Below are 16,409 nucleotides of genomic sequence, written 5' to 3' on the forward strand. Positions count from 1 at the left end.
TCCTCGCTCTTACTCGGGTAACAGAGAAAACTACCACATTCTGTTTCTTTCCTATGATACATTCATTGTCATGGCGATGAAGATTTAGTTCTAGTGCACGAAAGAATCGCACATGTTTGCCTATGACTCGACTTCTGATTAACCCTATCGCTTTAATAATTACATCTTTTATGCCGCGAAAATTGGGAGTCTTTGAAAATGTACGATTCAAGTTCCACGATTGTACTTTTAACGTTGTGTAAATATTGTTAATTTTGCTTTTTAATGATTATATTGTAAATTTAATTAATCGTTTAATTAATCAAATAAATAAAAACTTTTATAAAAATTACTATAAACAAATTTTGATAAAATAATTATTAATTAATTACTTCGCAATAAACAGTATATAAATCAAAAGTAAGTAAAAAAGAGAAAACAAAAAAAAAGACAGTATCGTTGAACTTAACCTCTAAAAAAGATACTTCTAAATATTTCGAAATATAAAAACGGTCTAATGCATATAGTTTAGTTCATGAAGTATATTGAAGCGTATCCCAGCACGAAATATTGCGTGCGACGCAGCTGCACTTCTCTCTTTGTCTTCTTTGATTCACCCCACACCGTATATTGTAACCCCATTATTTGATTTGTCTAATTCAATTTTTACGAAAAAACAATACGCTATATTATTCTTATTTCGATAAAAGAAAATAATTAAAAATTTATCAAAATTTTATACTAATGGATTCGTAACAAAATAATGTATTAATTTTTCCAGCTTCATAGGTACAAATCTTTTCAGTTAAATAGTTCATTATCTCATCAAGTAAATAATTTATTCATTAAATTAGGCCAATATATATATATATAAGATAAAATATATAGTAATAATATAATTATGATGAAACTGAAATATAAAACATTTAAATTATTGCGATGAAATGAAATATTCTTCCAAATACAATATCATTATTAATATTATAGTTATGTTCACACGGAAGTCGTTTATATATAACAATTCATAAATAACAAACAGTCGACAAAACTCTTATTCTTCCCAAAACTGTAATTTCCCGCCAATTCTTCGCGTTAATATGGGAACAGATCAAATTATATTTTATATTATAAAATGTGCCTGCAACACGCGTATCATTACTGCTATTATATTGTATCCTATTTCAATCAATTTATTTTGAATAACTCATATTTTCGCTGCAAATTTTCTTTTAAAAAGCATGAGCATATTTAAATGTATTCCATGCGTAATAATAATTAGAATACATATAATTCGTTTATAACCAACGATTAAAATCGTTAGGAATGTAGCCTGATTATAGGAAAAAACATTTATCAATATAAGTTCTCGCGTAAATATAGATAAGACAAAATGAGAGGAATTTTTCTTGTTTATGAAATTTAGATATGTCGACAGAACTTGTTTCATTTAATATATTTATTTAGCATTTTGCTTCATCTTATGAAATTTCTTTTATCTCAGTCTGCAAGTGAAAACACGAAAAGAAAAGAAAATCGTACTCAGCGGTGTAGGATTCGCGAACACGCAAGCGTGATTTTCTTCCAGGAGTTGTAGGAGATTATTTCTAGTAAAATTTATTTATAGCAGTGCTTACTTTTCGTTGAATCTGAAGATTTATTGGACTGTGACAACCGGCTAACAATGTAACCGACTACAAGGACCACACCGCCAAGAAACAGCGTGCTCATGAGTATGAGTACGGACATGCTGATTCCCGGTATGATTTTGGCTTCTGTATCCTCCATCTTCACGTGTGATAAGCCACAACACTTCGTTTTTACTTCACCGCACTTTCGGCACACGCTTGATTCAATATATGTCCGTTAAAGGTCACCGTAAAATTCGTGCACGAGACGCGAGACTGGAACACATACACGACCGCGTGTTCCAAAAAACATGAGATATCATGCAACGATCGCGGGCAGTGCGTCAACTCCACAGCAAACGTGAACTACGCGTTTTATAGATGGAATGCTTAACCATTGGCACGTCTTTGAGCACGAACTAGAACAATCGCAGAAAAGAAATTTCACCAAATAATTCAATAACGACTCTTGTCTATTATTGCCGATAACAATCGTTACCGCATGTGATTTTCTCTTTGTTATTTTTCGTATTTTTGTTATTTTTGTTATATTATCAAATTCTTTTTTCAATTTTTTTTTTCATTTTAATTGAAACTTTAGAAATTTTATAGAATAATATATATAATTTGTTGAAATACAAAATAAATATATTCATGATAATTCAAAAAGAAATTTTGTTTCGTGGCGCGAATTTCATAAGTCGAATTTCATAGTCCAAACGTAACTCATTGTCACACAACAATCTGAACGAACAATGATCGCATTTCTTAATCCCCCACTTGGTTTTTTCTTGGCACCGTTGCGAGATTTGTCTACTCCAATGATAAAGTTACTACTTTGAATTGTTTCTAGGTCACCGCCACGTTTAAATTCATATGCAACACATTTTAATTATTTAAAATTCGTTCTTGTTGAATTACTTTTAGAAATAACTTTGATATTTAATTATTATTCAGCACTGCACATGGTTTTTATTGTCGATTTTAACAAAACATTAAAAAACACATAAGTGCCAATTGAGCGAGCCAAGAACCGGCAACTCTATTTCGTATTCATGAGAAGAAACGAAAGAGTGCTCCAATAAGGGTGACTTTCACTAATCGTATTCACGTAGTTATTAAAGATTGTCACTAATTCGGATTTATTAAAATAATATTCACGATATGAAAAATAAAATGTATGCGGTTTATTCGAAATAATTAATGTTACCGCGCAAGTTATGTAAGCCATTTAGTTAATCGCGTGCTCTGGCGGTACACTCGCAAATCATCGCAAATAAAACGTTTAATTAATATATAATGCTCATATGAGCTCAAAACGCGTATTTGTCGGAACATGCCAATAGTACTGGTATATACGCGGTGATAGCTGCTTCGCGTTTAATCCGCTCTTTCAAAGATTCCCCACTACTTTAAACCCCCCAGATGATACAAGAGATCTCCCACCGCGAATTGCACTTGCGCGAACGAACGTTCCGAAGTTTGGCGGGTAAGTAACTACACTCCTCGATAATATTCGAGCGATCGATATGATCTATCGCAAAATGGCTTATATATAAAATATTAATATTTAATATTTATAACATTCAAATTTTTTATTTCTAATTTTTAAACTTTTTATTATTTTCTCAAATTCTAATAATATATAATTTTATTTAATAGCTTTAATTATTGCTGCATTTACTTTTTCATCATATGAATAACTGTTCAATTATGTTCAACAAATTATTTACTAAATTTTGTTTCAAAGGAAATAAATAAATATGATGGCTAATAAAATTCTGGAAATCCTATTGCATCAATTTATTCACATAAATATTAGCATCACAAATTTCTTGAAATAAAACGTTTTCGTAAACTTGATGATTATTTCATTTTTTCTAGCATAGACATGTTTAATGTAAGAATTCTTAAATATATTACCGTTATCGATAATTATTGTTAAATAAGATTTCTAAACTATATTGAATAAAAATTAAAATAATATTAAATAGATTAATATTTCTATCTACAAAAGTATGCATTCTCTTATAAAACGAAAATAAATATAAACATTAAGATTAATATGTAAATATATTATTAACATATAATTATAGCATATTATTAACATGCATTCGATCGTAAAATTACATGATCTACTATGACCTAACAACTAGGCTTATAAACGCGTTCGTAACGGCAAGATGCGTTAAAATCAACCCGTTATTCGCTCCGTTACTTTTCCTCATTTCAATCGTCTTCGTCCTCGATTTGACTTTCTCACGTGCAAGGCTCACCACCTTTATTCGTGTATAAACAGAAGCTATCGACGATATATAAGGTGTCTAATTTTTATCAATGTATTCATATCATTTTTAAAAAATAATACTGAAATAAATATATTTTTCCAAGAAAAAGATTCTATATGATATATATGTTCTAATACATATATTTATTCATATACTATTTATTATCTTAAAATTCTCTTATTTGTTTAATTTGAGAGAATAATAAATTTGAATAATAATAAATTTACTTCTCAAAGTAATATTCGTAAACTTGAATCTGAAATTTTTTATGCGTGTCATATTTATGTCACTCCTTCGGCTTTGTTCAATTTTATGAGCTTCTTGTACTTATAACCCTTTGCAAAATATCTCTTTATGTCTCTGGGTTCCGGCCAATGAACTCTGACTCAAGTTTAAAGGTCGTTCGCCTTGGAGAATTTGGTTCAGATGTGAACACTAATAATAATAATAATAATAAATATTAAATCTAATAATAGATAAAATATTTCTCACATAATATACTTATAGATATATCTTATATCATTGATCAGATTTATTGAAAAAACAAAAATACGTACGAATTAATATAATATGAATATTTTTTTTTTTTCTATAAATTGATATTGCTCGATATATGGTATTACAGAATTTCCGCATTATGCATTTCTGTTCTTAGTCACGTTGCAACGATAAAACATACTTTATAAATCGAAGCATTTAACAATGTTTATGCAAGGATCAGCAGAAAAGTTGATATGTACGATCGATTAAAACACCAAGGATGAATGTTCTTCGACTGACAAAAGTTGTATAAGATTGACATCTTATCAAATCTTTTAATAATGAATCATTTTTATCCATCAAAGGCTGTCTGATAAAATAAACCTTGATAAAAATGTCGAAAATATATTTTCAAACCAGGAAACACATTAGAGATGATTAATCGGTTTTATTACCATCTGTGTCTCTGTTTTTATAAAAAAAAAGAGGAAAATATTTACTTGTCGATGAATATACGATATATATCGATATAATCATAATCTATAAACATCAATTTATTTTTATTAGTATTATATTAATAGCGATAATGTTCGTTGAATACGAATTCTTGTATATAATGTATATATATATATATGTGTATTATCCATATTATTTGATGAAATAAATTCGATGTATATAGATTTTTAATTATATAGAAATATATAAATTATATCACATTATATAAAATTTTTATCAGCAATATCTTCGTATTACAGTATATCAATTCCAAGTTAATAATATGATTTTGAGGTAAAAACGAGTTTTGGAATTAATTTGAATAAGAAAGAGAAAAAGGATTAATTTTAAATGCAGATTTTGTGTTTGGTGTTATTTGATATGCGAATTAATGGATTTTTCTGTCAACATCTTGCGTTCCAGGATTTCCAATGAATTATCCGTTTGCACATAACTTGGAAAAACGGAACTCCATGCTTCATCGATATGTAACAAGTTCATTGATTAATTCACTTATTCATTGTTTTTCTGTTCATTCGTTGTTGCTCATACTCAAATCATACTGCAACACAAGAATCACCAGCGTGACTTATTCAGTTAATGAGATTTGAAACAATATTATGCTGAATGGAGCGCTTAATTTTAACTAGCAGATAATAGTGAAGGGATCTACCTGAGCGATGATATATCTTTTGAAAGTTCCTTTTATCTAATTTATGATACAGAACTATTTGAAATTTTATTGCTTTGCTGACAATTGATTTTCGAATTTTGAATAATTGAATTTCTTGCTTACTGGTAATTCATATTTGTGATTTTTTTCAGATAAAATTTTATTGTAATATTACATTAATATTGAATTATTATTTAATATATTAATTATTAATTAATATTGAAATATTACAATAATTTGTGGGAATGATATTTTCGAGAATTTTAAATTTTCATATAGCAAATAAAAAATAAAAAAAATATGATGTTAGGCGAACGCCAAACATGATTAAAAATATTCTGAAAATTAAAAGATATATAAAAAATATAAAAAATATAAATGACAAATTGAAATGAAAAATTTAATAGTTAAAATTTAATAATTATATTTTTCTTTTTATTAATTAAATCTATCATATATTTATATATAAAATATCAGTATCAATAAAGAAACACCCTATACATGCTGCGATCTCGAGTACCTGAACTTTGAAATTGGCACAGCGCCATGAAAGAAGTGCGCAACTCCGTGATTGCCACGCGTTTGTGTTACTGGGAAGAATAATTTTGGGCCGTTGTGACGCAGGGGTGGTACTACGTCAAACAAATTTCGAAGAAAAGGAAACAAGATGAAAAAATGAGAAACTTCTACAAAAAAAAAATATGAATATAATTTTTAAATGTTTTCATAAATGAGACAGATTATAGCTCTGTTTACCAGCATGAGACATGAGGATTGACATGAGTGAGTGTGTGACACAAACACGTCAATCGACGTATAATTTAAATTTGATAGCGCTCGAACAAGGCACCTATTTTCTTCTCATCGATTCTTTATTTAACTTCATCTTCTCTTTCTCTCTTTCATTTCATTTCATCGCGAATTGCGAATCAGAAAGGTGTTTGTCTCTAGCCTTATCACTATCGTCGTATTAAATGCGCTTCATATTTCATAGCCACCATCAGATATTACATCAGTTTTCTTAAAATAATTTTTGAATTGCGTCTAATAATATATACAAATAAATTGCCACCATAGCTATATATAATACCGCTTTGCTGCAGACTATACTGACACTTGCCGATACGCACGTGTTTCACAACGATCAAAACAAAAACAATCACTCACCGTGTTCGTTGGATAGGCAATCTTCCTTAATCTTTTGTTGTTTTTCTATGATTAAACGAACGATCATTCCTTTCCCAAAAATATTCTGCGTTGTTTTTTATTTGTTCCTTCGATTTTTTTGATTAAAAAAGAATATTTTATCTCGATGAGGGAGAATGTTGCTGAATTGATACATCGGTCGCGTTTCTTTGTTATAACACAACACTGAATATCATATCGCGAATGAAAAAGAAAGGTTATGTATATGATCTATCTGTCAAGAAATTTTAATGATGAAAACGGTTGTGGTAATACCATAAAAAAACGAAGAAAGGAAAGGGTTATAACCGTAATGCGTGATCTATCGCGGCCAAGCCGTGGCATCATGTATACTGAGTCATGAGTAACATGTTCCCGCCGGTTTATGAAGAGTTTTGTTCAGCTAATGTGCGCATGTGTCGGTGAATGCACCCAGCGGTTGCGGCCAATGCGCGCCTATATTGACACGTGTTGCGCGACGATAACAAGCCGATAACACTGCTAGAGACAGAAGAAACGACGCAGAAACTGACCAAATCATCGCGCTCCATTCGAAACTTCTCCCTCATATTTAAAACAGCTATTTCTTTTTTTAAAATTTTAGTTTTTTTTATTCATTTTCATTTGCATTTTTGTTTAATGATAAAATTCATTACATTTCTTTTGAGTACATATTAATATATCTAAACAAAAAAAACAAATTGTTAATAATATTATTGAAATATATTATTATATATAATATAATATATTACATAATATTATATATATAATATATAATAACTATGATATTAAAATAAATTAAATAGTTATTTTTAAAAATAATGTTACAAATTTTATATTTTTATTATTTAATATTTAATATTAATATATGTACACAAATATATATTTATTTAAATTGCGTAAATATAAATTATAATATATTTGAAATAATACGAATATATTTATTATTATAATTACATTATAATTACATTATAATTACATATATCTTTGTTAACTTATTTATTTTCAAAGAATATAAATTATTGTTTACTATTAAAGTAATCATCATGAATACAATTTATTTAATTCTACAAAAATAAATAAAATGCACATAACAATAAAAATTTAATAGCTACTGCAAAGATTTGAAAATAAATACATATTTATATTGTTTTGTTGCATTTTAATATCTGTGTAAATATATATGTAAATATATATGTAAACACATTGAGAAAGCTGAGATTATGGCGCACTCTGGTAGAATTTTCACAGAATAGAATTGCTTTATTAAAAAATTTCAAATGATTGAAATGAACAAGTGAAAGAATATATGTTATTCTGAAAATTTTATAAGGCTGTAAATCGTTAAATTATTATTTATACAATATTTTTTTGCATACTTCAGAGTACAATAAAAAATAATAATGATTAATTTCTAATATTCTATTGAAAAGTAATTACTGTTATATTAAAGTAATCATCATCATCACTTAATTTACTTGATATAAAAATGAATCATTTCGAATAAATTAAAAATAAAAATAATAATGTCTGGGAGAAAAAAAACCAACCAGAAAGGTGGAAGACGAGGTCGAGCATCACCATCTCCAATCCCACCGATGCAACAAAAAAGGTTAGTCTATTATTTGAAAAACTATACATTATATGAATTATATAATCTTCAATTTATATAATTGCGGAAATAATTAATTTATGTTTTTTAAAAGAAATATATATTTTTTATATATTAATAATTGCTGACTAATTTTTCTGAATAAGTATATAAATATATAAACATATTTATATACTATCTATTTATTTTATATCAAAGAACTATAAACAGAATATTTTGCATAAAATCATGCAATAATACTTTATAAAATGATATATTTATAAGATATAAGATTTGTAAGTTTTTATTTTTAAATATATAAAGATATAAAGATTATAATATAAAGATTTGTAAGTTTTTATTTTTAAATATTGTTATTTTAAAAATAAAAAAATAATTAATACATTCTACAATATAAAATTAATATTTTTTTTATAAATATTATTTTTTATATATGCGTAATATGGATCATGAAATCATGTGAAATATTCTATTTAATATATATATATATATATCTAACATGCTAGCCAACATCATAATTTAAATATTATTAAAAATTGGTAGATAATAATATAATAAGTTTTATGCATGTAAACAGAATATAATTATATATAATTATTAATGATTTTTTATTAATTTTTCATATATTCATTATTTAAAATTTATTAATTTTTTTTAATTTCTGAAGTTATGAAATGAACTGAAGTTGTCTCTCTTTTGGGAGTATTTCCTATTTTATTTCTGGAAAGTTCGATAATTCTGAGTCGGCGCAGTTTGAATAGCTTGCATAACGTATAAAGGCATTAAAGATTTCATTTCAGTATCAGAACAAGCTTGCAAGAGTACGAACGTTTGTTGTGTTATACGAAATCTAGTGTGCAAAAAAAAAACGTAAAACATGCCACGACGTGGACGTGCAGCAAATCCTCCACCAAGGACGTAAGTATTTTTTCTTCGAATTAGATTTATACGCATAATTTTTTGTAAAATATTTTTAATTATTCAATGACATTGCAGATTTTATTTGACGATATTCATAATCAAATTATGTGATCGCTTTTTTTTTTTATTTCTTTTATAATTATATATAATTTTGTAATTGTGTAATAAAAATAATTTTATTTTTTAGGGTTAGACGAACATCAGCTCCAGTCGCAGCTCCTGCACAACCTGCACATACTCCTGCACATGCTCCTGCAGCAACACCAATGATGGCTCAACCTCAGCAGCCATCCCTCATGGGACAAATGGCTGCTACTGCTGGAGGTGTCGCTATAGGTTCTGCTGTTGGTCATACTATTGGACATGCAGTAACTGGACTTTTCAGTGGAGGATCTAGTGAATCTGCTGTTGCACCTGCAGCACCTGCTGTAGCACAAAGTGCACCAGCTTCTGCACCTATTGGTGGAGCTTGTGCTTGGGAAGTAAAACAATTTTTGGAATGTGCTAATAATCAATCTGATCTTACACTGTGCGAAGGGTTTAATGAAGCTCTCCGTCAATGCAAAGCAGCTAATAGTAAGTTTAAATTATTATTATTATTATTATATTATTTGTATTATATATATTTTATATATATTATGTTTTTTAATTTCAGATGTAGTTTAAACGAGTATCTTCCCAAAAGCATTTGGATGATAGAAGAAATTTAGGAGCTCAGCATCATGTGAATTAATTTAATAAATCTTATAAAAATTTGGATTTAATTTACAATAAATAAAAATTATGTTAAAATTATTATTAATATGTATTAGACAATATCTTTGTATGTATAGAAGTGAAATAAATTGACTTCTATTTACACATATTTATTTTAATCTTCTTATATTTCTATATTTATGTTCTTAAATAACTAAATGAACAAAAAATAATGTAAAATAAATATTAATTTTCATATAATAATAAATATATAATAATAATGATAAATGATCATGAGAAAATATTTTACATTTTGAAGTTTTAAATTTTGATTACATATTTTTATGTAGATTTAAGGCAAAAAATTCATCATCTCAACCATGGGCAAATAATAGCAGTCAATCTTCAACTTTTCAATCTGCTGCTAGTACAGCAGCTGGAGTTGCTGTTGGTTCTATTATAGTAAGTATTAATTTAATTTTTTTTATACTTTTTTGTTTTCTTTGAAAATTAATGGTTCTCTGATTCATATAAGGGCCAAGCAATTGGAAGCACACTTGCTGGCAACATTAATCATGTATCTTCTGCTAAAGCAGAATCTAAAAATAATTCTGAAGAACCGTGTATTCCTGAAATACGAGAATTCTTCGAATGCGCTTCAAGAAACGAAGATCTAGATACATGCAAAGCTTATCATGATATGTGGATGAAATGTCAAAATGGATACAAACATAAAAATTAATCATTCATATGAAATGGTATGTTTCAGAAGATTAAATTATAAATAAAATGTTCTGATCCTTATTATGAAATAATCAAGGACATATAAAAAATTACTGATTTAAGAACATTGTTTATTAACTTAACGCGTTTCTTAAAGACGGCTTTATACTTGAAGTAAAGAGGCAGTTAAATGTGCAAGAAAAGGAATATGGTAGACTATCTTTTTTCTGTATTTAAGACACGCATCACCACAAAACCTGCAACGGTAGCAACTGCAATTCCAAGACCAGCTTTCCACCAGACAATTGAATCTCCTTGTAGTAATCCAAATTGATTTATATGTCTGAAAAATTAAGAATTATTTATTATAATAATCATTTATAAAATTTTATAAATTCTCCATATAATTTGTCCAATATTTTTATGTATGTACATATACATATATATGTATTATTTCACAATATAAACATAATATACTATTCTATAATAAAATTGTTGACTTTGATAATTGTATTTATTGCAATTAAACACGCGCAATAAATTAAACTGAAATATATATAGAATATAGAAAATTAAATTAAGATTTAAAGATTAAACATGTTTCATGCTCATGCAAAAGAATAATATTGATATTATTTCGTATTGTAAGTCGTGAGCACTCCGTGAAATTAACGGAAACTTATAATACAAACAAAAACCTTGTAAAAGAATTCCACCACTGAGTGGGTGAGGGTTTGACAAGCAACATGTGGACCATTCGCCTCAAACGACTGAAAAGATTTAAGACTTTGTTATGATAGTCTTAATCATGCGATATCTTTTAATGTGAGCAAATCGCCTAGCACATTTAAAAAAATATATTTGTGCATACGTGCAATAAAATATGAAAAAAAAATGTGATTCACGATTTGCTCAAGCTTACAATGCTTACGATGTTGCAAAAATTCAGACCAACCTGTCTCTGTAAAATAATACCCATGCTCCTTGAAAGCGGCTAAACATGAAATCTTTTTGTTAGTGTTTAATATTATAAATTTAATAATTATAAATCAGTATAAAAGATATAATATTTTTCATAAAAATTTATAAGAAATACTAAAAAATATTTGATAATATCAAACAAATGCGCCACAATTTTATATTTCTTTTATAATGAATTTAAATAAATCTGATTGTTTTTTAAAATAATTTTTTTGGAGCTTTTTCATATAAAATCTACCTAATCAATATTTTAAGTAATTGAACTTACGGGAAAGCTGCCATTGTTGCTAATTTAACGAAGATTTCACGTCGTACTGTACGGGAGATACTATAAGGTTGCGGTGGCATTAATTTGTATTTATTACAAAAACTTATTGGCTGTAGCAAGTAATCTTGTTTTACTTCGGAAAGATCACTTTTATTTGCTATTATAAGAACAGGAATCTTACTATCTGCAAAATATTTCTGAAAAATATAATAAATCATAAAGAATAATTCCAATACTTTTACACAAAATTATATAAAACTTACAATATAAATCCGTGCAATATACTCAAATGATTTGGGATTACTAGCATCATAAACAAGAGCTGCCACATCACATTGAATTTGTGCTGGAGTTAGAGCATCTTGAACATTAAGTATATTTATATCTCGTAAAATTATTGTCTTTTCCTGACCATACACATGCACTGTATTTACAGTAATATGCGAACTCGGCGGCACAACTTCTTCGGTTAATTTCTGCAATTATATTATATTTTATATATATATGTTATGTGAGCAACACGATTATATATGCATATATATATCTACCTCGAGCTTAGGGTCAATAAATGTCCTACATAATGTTGTTTTTCCACTACTTTTTGGACCAATTACATGACAACTATAAACATTTCTACTTGATTGTTTTTTTGCTAAATCTAACTTTTTTTCACGAGTAACTAGAACCGCATTTGTTTGACATTCATTATTATACATGTTATAACCTAAATATGCCATGTATTCTAATGTTTTTCGTACATTTGTAAGAGTCAATAATGACCATTGACACATATATCCTTGAAATGTAATCCATCCCTATTGCAAAAAAAATGTTATAAACAAAAGAAATTATAATGAAAAAAATAAATACCTTTTCATTAGTTGGTACAATATATTTATATTCATCTCCCCAAGGTGGAGTTAGACATCGTGAAAACAATGATTCCATTTCTAATGGAGAAAGCGCACCATCTCGATCTCGATCATGTTGCATAAATAATAATGTTAAAAATTCTTGTCCTTTATGTGATAATTCAGTCGTACATCCAACTGGAATCTTTAATCTGTATATTACATAGAAAATAAATATAATAATAAATAAAAATAAAAAAATATTTAAAATATCTTTTATTGTGTACTAACGGTGGATATATATATTCTTTTGACATTTGTAATTCATTGTCATAACCAAATTTTCTTAACACAGCCCATGTTGTTTCATTTCTTCCTCGTTGTATAAATAAACATTGAAGATACATAAAACCTAAAAATAACAAGGATGTATTTTCATATTGATCTTTCAAAAACACAATATGTAAAATACCTTTCATAGTAACACATCCACAACAAATGCCATCTTGAATATTTTTTGATAATACAGCCTTTACATCCTCCAATACTTGTGGTTGTAATGGAGTATTAAAGCACCATTGTTGAAATGCATTTAGTTCCATGTCATTTAGCAAGCCATCATTGTCTAAATCACATATCTGTATACAAAATATTATTATATAAATATATAACATATTTAAAAGTATATTCACTAAAAATATAATATAATATAAAAAAGAATATATTATATATACTCACTTTAAAAATTCTTTGTAGTGCTATTTTACATTCTTCAGTAAGCTAAATATTAATATATTATATTAATAAATTATTTATATATTTTAAATTACATATATATTATAATTTTTACCTCCTGAGTATCATAATTATAAAGTGGTGTGGTAGGGTGTAAAACAGCTTTTTGTGCATAATAAAATGTTTCTGAAACATTTTGTAATGTTTTGGCAGAACACTATAAAAATATAATATGAATTAAAATATTTTATTATGAGCTATTTAATTATATTATATTATATTAGTATAATCAATTTTTTTTACCTCAATACAACTCTCAATTTCAGTGAATTCTTTCATTATAGGATATACAGCCTAAAAAAAAAAAAAATAAATAAAAAGTTTAAATTAAAAAAATAAATAAATATATAAATCATTTAATTTATTAAACCTCAATTGTAGAATAGTCAACGAGATCAATTTTATTTCCCACAAGGACAACTGGACAACGATTATTTGATGAACAACGTCTAATCAATGGTAACCAATAAGTAGCTGCCCTGTCCAAAGTATCTTCATCAACTACAGAATATACAACACAAATTACATGTGCTTTTTGAATTTCATCAGTTAACTGATCTTCAGTTTGTTCAGCAGCTATAAATAAAAGTTACACTAATGTAGTTGTCATTTAATGTTTATAAAAACAATGAAAATATCATTTCTAAATACCTGAATAATCTACAATGTGTGTTGGTACTTGTTCCGGTGTAACGTCAGCCGGAATAGTAATTTCTTCCGCTTTACAGGGTACATCTTCTGCATATTCTTCACTAACTAAAGATAATATTAAAGAGGTCTTGCCGACTCCGCGATCACCAATTAATAGAATTCTAACATTGCGCCTAGGCGCCACTGAACGTTGTACCATGTTGATTTTAATAAAATAATTATTGCATGTAACGCTGGCATTCACTGCCTAATTTCTTAAAAACATTTTTCGTAGTTTTTTAACTAATGTATCGTATTATATTCTAACCTATGATTTGCACCTATATCAGCAACTAAACTTCACTTTCAATAATTTTTCGATCTTTTACAAAGACATTTTTATCAAAGATTGTCTACAATCAGAAATCACAATATAATTCTTAAGATTTATGATAGATAAAAAAAAAAATATTACTTCACCCGCTATGATTGAACTTATGCTTCGGGGTGGCCTTTTCAAGGTTACGTTTGGTACCTCAAATGACAGTACATACATATAAAATGTGTACACGTGCGCATATAAATGTAAAAAAGCAATTAAAAGAAGCGAAAGGATAATAAATAATAATTTAAATAATTGTTTCGTTTTTGATTGATATAATAATTACAAGAAATAAGATGAACAGAAAATGATTCTATTTTTGGAATGAATTTAATGGATTTATAGCGCCCACTTTTAAATCACATATTATACTTGTTATACATGAACTCATAGAAATCGATAGTGCTTAAATATTTTTTGCTATTTGAGATTAATTTTTAAATAAATAATAAAATATCAAATATAAATTTACATTTTTATTCTCTGTTTTCACTTTTTATTCTCTAATTATGCATCATAAAATTTTAAAAATATAAAAATATAAATAAATAAAAATCATATAAAATTTTATTTAATTTTCAATACTTTTAAAGAATATATACATAAAATTTTATATTAAAAAATATTTTTTATTTGAATAGTTTTTAAAATTTTTAAAAATTATTGATTAATTAGAATTATTGCATCAATATAATAAAATAAAAAGTGAAATGGTATTGTGAAATATAATAAAAAAAAATTGTGAATGATTGCGTTACTATTATCTAAAACGAAAATATACTTTTACTTTATTATCACTTATAGAAGATTTCTTTTTTTCTTTTTTGCACATGCAATTATTTGTAATGCTTTATATGTTATCAATAGAAGCAAAAAATTATTTGTTACTAAATTATTTTATAAATGACATTATTTATAAAAACATTTTAAATAATATTATTTTATAAATGATATAATAAAATTTAGATTATATAAATGTCACATAATGAAATTTTCTCATATGAACGAATGAATAGAAGATAACATATAAAAATAAATATTAATAAATATAAAAAATTAATAATAATTTTATGATTATTAAATATTATTATTATAAATTTTGTTGTGTACTAATTCAAAAATTTTTTTAATGAAAAACAAAAAAAATATATTTTCATAGTCTTTTTATTTGTTTACTATAAATTGCATATTAATATAATTTTGTATATTTTTTTTCTATACCCCCCAGGGATTTAAAAATATAGTCGAACATTTAAAAAATAAATAAAATGATAACCTTAGCATATATATTAATCACCTGAAAAGTTCAAGACATATATATTATCTTATTATATTATCCCGCGTTCAAAGATACAGATGACCCTCAACATTTTATGTTCTTTTTGTAAGTAAGCTAAAAGTCATTCAGTTATTTAATTAATTGGAAAATAATATTATAAATAAAGATTTATTGTTTAATAAATATTTAATCTTCGAATATTGTTCTATGTTTCCATCCTTTTTCCATTATTATTTTTGTTTTGTATTAACAATTATAAATTAATGTAAATTGTAAATGTAAATGTAAATTTTTTTTTTAAAATTGTTTTTATATTTATCGAACTTGAATTAAAATTAGAAAATATTATTATTATAAAATTAAAATAATTAATATAATTTAATTTGATCTTTTTCTGTTGGATATTTTTTATGTTGAATTTTATAAATGAAAAATATAAAAATTAAAATAAATATAACTAATAACATAATATTTTAGTAAAATGAAAATAAAGCTTTTCAAAGAAAATTGAATAAATATAATGAATGAAGACCGGTAAAAATTCCA

The 16,409-nt window shown here is 26.2% G+C and overlaps 4 protein-coding genes and 1 long non-coding RNA gene across 7 annotated transcripts in view; 2 read left to right on the top strand and 3 right to left on the bottom strand.

The window, feature by feature from the left end:
* Positions 1 to 3,078, bottom strand: part of LOC122718248 (transducin beta-like protein 2) — a 40,530-nt gene extending 37,452 nt beyond the window's left edge. The window contains exon 1 of the mRNA XM_043943128.1: positions 1,614 to 3,078. Within this exon, the coding sequence (XP_043799063.1) occupies positions 1,614 to 1,764 (151 nt within the window). The 5' untranslated portion in view covers positions 1,765 to 3,078. The remainder of the gene's footprint in view (positions 1 to 1,613) is intronic.
* Positions 3,079 to 3,564: 486 nt separating this feature from the next.
* On the bottom strand, positions 3,565 to 7,223 carry LOC122718249. Its single transcript, XR_006347343.1, has 3 exons — positions 6,708 to 7,223; positions 4,450 to 5,429; positions 3,565 to 4,327 (listed from the first exon to the last, which is right to left on the bottom strand). It is a non-coding gene; the product is annotated as an uncharacterized LOC122718249 (long non-coding RNA).
* A 927-nt stretch (positions 7,224 to 8,150) lies between these two features.
* Positions 8,151 to 10,696, top strand: LOC122718275 (coiled-coil-helix-coiled-coil-helix domain-containing protein 2-like). The gene is made up of 3 exons (XM_043943169.1): positions 8,151 to 8,337; positions 10,305 to 10,416; positions 10,490 to 10,696. The coding sequence occupies exons 1-3, from the start codon at positions 8,252 to 8,254 to the stop codon at positions 10,694 to 10,696; spliced, it is 405 nt and encodes a 134-aa protein (XP_043799104.1). The 5' UTR covers positions 8,151 to 8,251.
* LOC122718038 (coiled-coil-helix-coiled-coil-helix domain-containing protein 10, mitochondrial) lies at positions 9,119 to 10,123 on the top strand. The gene is made up of 3 exons (XM_043942698.1): positions 9,119 to 9,255; positions 9,446 to 9,834; positions 9,914 to 10,123. Exons 1-3 carry the CDS (start codon positions 9,215 to 9,217, stop codon positions 9,922 to 9,924), a joined length of 441 nt encoding a protein of 146 aa, XP_043798633.1. The 5' UTR covers positions 9,119 to 9,214; the 3' UTR covers positions 9,925 to 10,123.
* Positions 10,633 to 14,819, bottom strand: LOC122718230 (mitochondrial Rho GTPase). Of its 3 annotated transcripts, XM_043943098.1 has the most exons (14): positions 14,224 to 14,819; positions 13,943 to 14,148; positions 13,816 to 13,866; positions 13,628 to 13,729; positions 13,516 to 13,557; positions 13,250 to 13,415; positions 13,069 to 13,189; positions 12,797 to 12,989; positions 12,475 to 12,741; positions 12,190 to 12,402; positions 11,927 to 12,123; positions 11,633 to 11,671; positions 11,376 to 11,447; positions 10,633 to 11,020 (listed from the first exon to the last, which is right to left on the bottom strand). In XM_043943098.1, the coding sequence occupies exons 1-14, from the start codon at positions 14,420 to 14,422 to the stop codon at positions 10,894 to 10,896; spliced, it is 1,995 nt and encodes a 664-aa protein (XP_043799033.1). In that variant the 5' UTR covers positions 14,423 to 14,819; the 3' UTR covers positions 10,633 to 10,893. The 3 variants fall into 3 exon arrangements, with proteins under 3 accessions (XP_043799033.1, XP_043799034.1, XP_043799035.1); XM_043943099.1 differs by lacking the exon at positions 11,376 to 11,447 and having other exon boundaries at positions 14,224 to 14,818; XM_043943100.1 differs by lacking the exons at positions 11,376 to 11,447; positions 11,633 to 11,671 and having other exon boundaries at positions 14,224 to 14,817.
* Between the last annotated feature and the right edge of the window lie 1,590 nt (positions 14,820 to 16,409).

Source organism: Apis laboriosa, unplaced genomic scaffold (assembly GCF_014066325.1).
Source record: "Apis laboriosa isolate Shangri-la unplaced genomic scaffold, ASM1406632v1 scaffold5_cov152, whole genome shotgun sequence".
In the NCBI taxonomy this organism is placed as follows: Eukaryota; Metazoa; Arthropoda; class Insecta; order Hymenoptera; family Apidae; genus Apis; species Apis laboriosa.

Bases quoted from the DNA above. Each gene is read 5' to 3' on its own strand.
- LOC122718275 (XM_043943169.1), top strand. From the start codon at position 8,252: ATGTCTGGGAGAAAAAAAACCAACCAGAAAGGTGGAAGACGAGGTCGA. The intron at 8,338-10,304 runs GTTAGTCTATTA...ATTTTTATGTAG, and splicing joins CCACCGATGCAACAAAAAAG to ATTTAAGGCAAAAAATTCAT. The intron at 10,417-10,489 runs GTAAGTATTAAT...GATTCATATAAG, and splicing joins TTGCTGTTGGTTCTATTATA to GGCCAAGCAATTGGAAGCAC.
- LOC122718038 (XM_043942698.1), top strand. From the start codon at position 9,215: ATGCCACGACGTGGACGTGCAGCAAATCCTCCACCAAGGAC. The intron at 9,256-9,445 runs GTAAGTATTTTT...TTTATTTTTTAG, and splicing joins GCAAATCCTCCACCAAGGAC to GGTTAGACGAACATCAGCTC.
- LOC122718230 (XM_043943098.1), bottom strand. From the start codon at position 14,422: ATGGTACAACGTTCAGTGGCGCCTAGGCGCAATGTTAGAATTCTATTA. The intron at 12,742-12,796 runs GTATTTATTTTT...TTTTTGCAATAG, and splicing joins TTGTACCAACTAATGAAAAG to GGATGGATTACATTTCAAGG. The intron at 11,021-11,375 runs GTTTTTGTTTGT...TTAATTTTTCAG, and splicing joins TGGTGGAATTCTTTTACAAG to ACATATAAATCAATTTGGAT.